General features: G+C 35.3%; 1 protein-coding gene across 1 annotated transcript; it reads right to left on the bottom strand.

The window, feature by feature from the left end:
• Positions 1-433: 433 nt before the first annotated feature.
• On the bottom strand, positions 434-1141 carry LOC126555500 (uncharacterized). The gene has a single exon (XM_050210415.1). It carries the CDS (start codon positions 1139-1141, stop codon positions 434-436), a length of 708 nt encoding a protein of 235 aa, XP_050066372.1.
• Positions 1142-2921: the final 1780 nt, after the last annotated feature.

The raw sequence follows: 2921 nt of genomic DNA, 5'->3' as shown, positions 1-2921 counted from the left end.
AAATCGTAAATGGTGATACTCAGAACAAGTACATGGTATTATGGTTATCATCTGCAACGGTGACTTCTCGATCCGAGCTTGCACGTTCATTTTTCTTATCAACTATCTATCATGCGTTTTTATTACCATAATATCACATATCAGTACTGAATCGAATCAATTATTCATTTTTATAAAACATTTTTATTGTTACGGTTCAAGGGGGGGGGGGGGGTCCGGACCCGGGGACCCCCCTGGTTGCGCCACTGGTAACGGCCCATCGTTTTCATCGACTGCTCTGCCCGGCGATTGCATTGTGAAACTCGGTGGTGGTGTTGACATCGGTGTATTTGACGACATTGGCGAAATTACCATCGTTTCATTGGAATACTAAAATTTAAAAAAAATATTTAATAATTGTTGTTTAAGGAATAATAATATATTTTTTAATTACCTAATGCGAGTTGTTTGCCCTCTGGTGTAACAATGTTTCAGCTAACTGTTCAGCTGCATACATCTGTATTTGATTGGAGAAATTTGGTAAAGATTTAACGACTCGGTCGTCTTGTATGTTCTTAATGAAAACTACCATCTCGTCAACAGTTTTCGGTGGTGATTTATGTTGCCTACATTTCTTGTCGAGGTACTCGATAATTTCTTCATATTGTTTTATAATCAACAGAGCGGTGAATACTTCTTTTCGTACGATGCTCTCGAAAATAGAACATTCGAGATATTGAAGTCGAAGAAGGTCGCCCCGATTCAGCAGTACTCTACATCCATCACGATTTTTTGTTTCAATCACCAACACATTTTCTCCGCTGTACTTCAAACTCGATAGTTTCATTTTTTCGTCTTCATAAAATATAACTCGCTTATATTTTTGTGGTGTGTCTGATATGAACGATAAGATATGTCTCATGAACCCGAATATTTTTTTCATAAAATTTGTAGTAATATGCACGTACCGCGATGAAGTTAATAAATGAACAACGACTTGTAATTTTTCACTCGGGTCAAAACCAATATGTACAAACTTACGGGCTGCAAAGTCTAGTGTGTAGCTAGTAGATTCGATGAGTTCAGCTGGTGGTGTCGGTGGCACATATGTAAAGGTCTTCTTTCTATACAAGACAGAGTTGTCAGCGATTGATCCAGCCATCACCTATAAAAATATTAAACACTGAAAAAATATAAAAACTGCGAGAGAACAGTTGAGACGTGATAAATAGTATAAGGCTGAGGACAGACTGAATGATTGTCTGCTCTTGTAGAGCCAAGCATATGTGCATTTCAGACAATTATAGGTAGGGGTAAATTCCTTAAAGACAAAGGATGGACATGTGACTCATAATTCGGGGGCTTAAATACATATGTTATATATGTAAATAACAATAGACTGCTCGGACATGTCGATGCATGTCGATGTACTGAAATAAATTCCTCATATTTCTACTCGGACCTGTCGATGCATGTCGATGTAATGGAATATTTCATATTTCTACTGACGATGTTTTTTAATTTGATCAGGACGTTATTTGTTACAATAAAATGCATTATATATAACAGTTTTAACAATAATTATCAATGGAGTTAGAGTTGAAGTGGGGCAAATATGTACGACAGAGGTAGTACATACCCGGTTCGATTCTAACACCAGACTATTGTTATTTTTTGCATTATGTGATGGAAAAACGTTATTAAAGACGTTGTTGGATACATAATGTAACTGGTGACTGAAATATATGTACGATAAATGGTGAATGTACAATAATATGGCACGTGTACAATAATATGATAAGCGTAATTGATAACTTGATAACCACGGCGGCGGTGTAAAAATACGTCACACCCGTAGTGGCTGGGTCTGCGGCAGGAGGCGGGGGTACATGATGGTCAGGGGGCAGCGGTGTAAAAATACGTCATATACGTAACCTACCTTTCAATGATATTGTTATTCACTCTTGTAAAAATCGAGATTTAAATTTTAAATTGTGTAACTGCCAAAAATTAAGTAGGGCTACGATAGTTAACTATTTAGGTCTTATTTTAGACTGGAATCTACGGTGGAAATTTCATATTGAAAATGTGGTTATGAGATTAAGATCTGTTATTTGAAAATTCTTCAAACCTAATAAACTCTTACCTACTGAAACAATGTATACTGTATATTACGCACAAGTCGATTTTCCAATACGGTCTTTTAGTATGGGGTGGGTGTTCTGATAATGCAATAAAACCACTTGTGATTCAACAAAATCATGCAGTAAGATTTTGTCTAGAGAAAAAGGAGCTCTACGGCTCGAATTCCATAAACTATAAAGAATTGCGAGTCCTACCGGTCCGTTATTTATATAAGCAGTTCTCCATTCTATTTAAAGCAGGTAAAATTATTATTAAAAACGTCAATAAACGGAAGCATATGGCTTACGATTTGCATGCAGTGCTCGAATTGGAGAAATAATAGAAAGGGGACTACCGGACTTTAAAAAAAGTAGGGTTCCTTACAAAGATCATACTCAAATAAACCCGTGGGGGGCTACACCCCCACACCCCCCTCTACTCCCACAACCGTCAACATTACCAATTACAATATAATACACCAATACCAATAACATTTATCAAAAATCAATAACTATTATCTTAATTATCATTTATTGGTTTATTAAAATAAAAATTAATACTACACATTTTTAACACTTATAAGTCAGGTATAACACTTATAACTAATTAAGTAATTAATTTTAAATTTTAAAATTATACTCCACAAATGTTCATAAGTATGGATCACTTCAGTATTATTCCTTTTAGGACAACATTCTTCATCAGCAGATCTCTTTCTTCTACGTATCCAAAATAGTACATATGATTCTGGTTTAAAATTTTTAACTGAAGGTCCAACACAGTTTATAAACATTAGAGAAGAAATATGCATAGAACTA

Source organism: Aphis gossypii, unplaced genomic scaffold (genome assembly GCF_020184175.1).
Source record: "Aphis gossypii isolate Hap1 unplaced genomic scaffold, ASM2018417v2 Contig00886, whole genome shotgun sequence".
NCBI classification, from domain to species: domain Eukaryota; kingdom Metazoa; phylum Arthropoda; class Insecta; order Hemiptera; family Aphididae; genus Aphis; species Aphis gossypii.
Note: the sequence above shows the minus strand (reverse complement) of the source record. Positions and strands in the feature narration are given on the sequence as shown.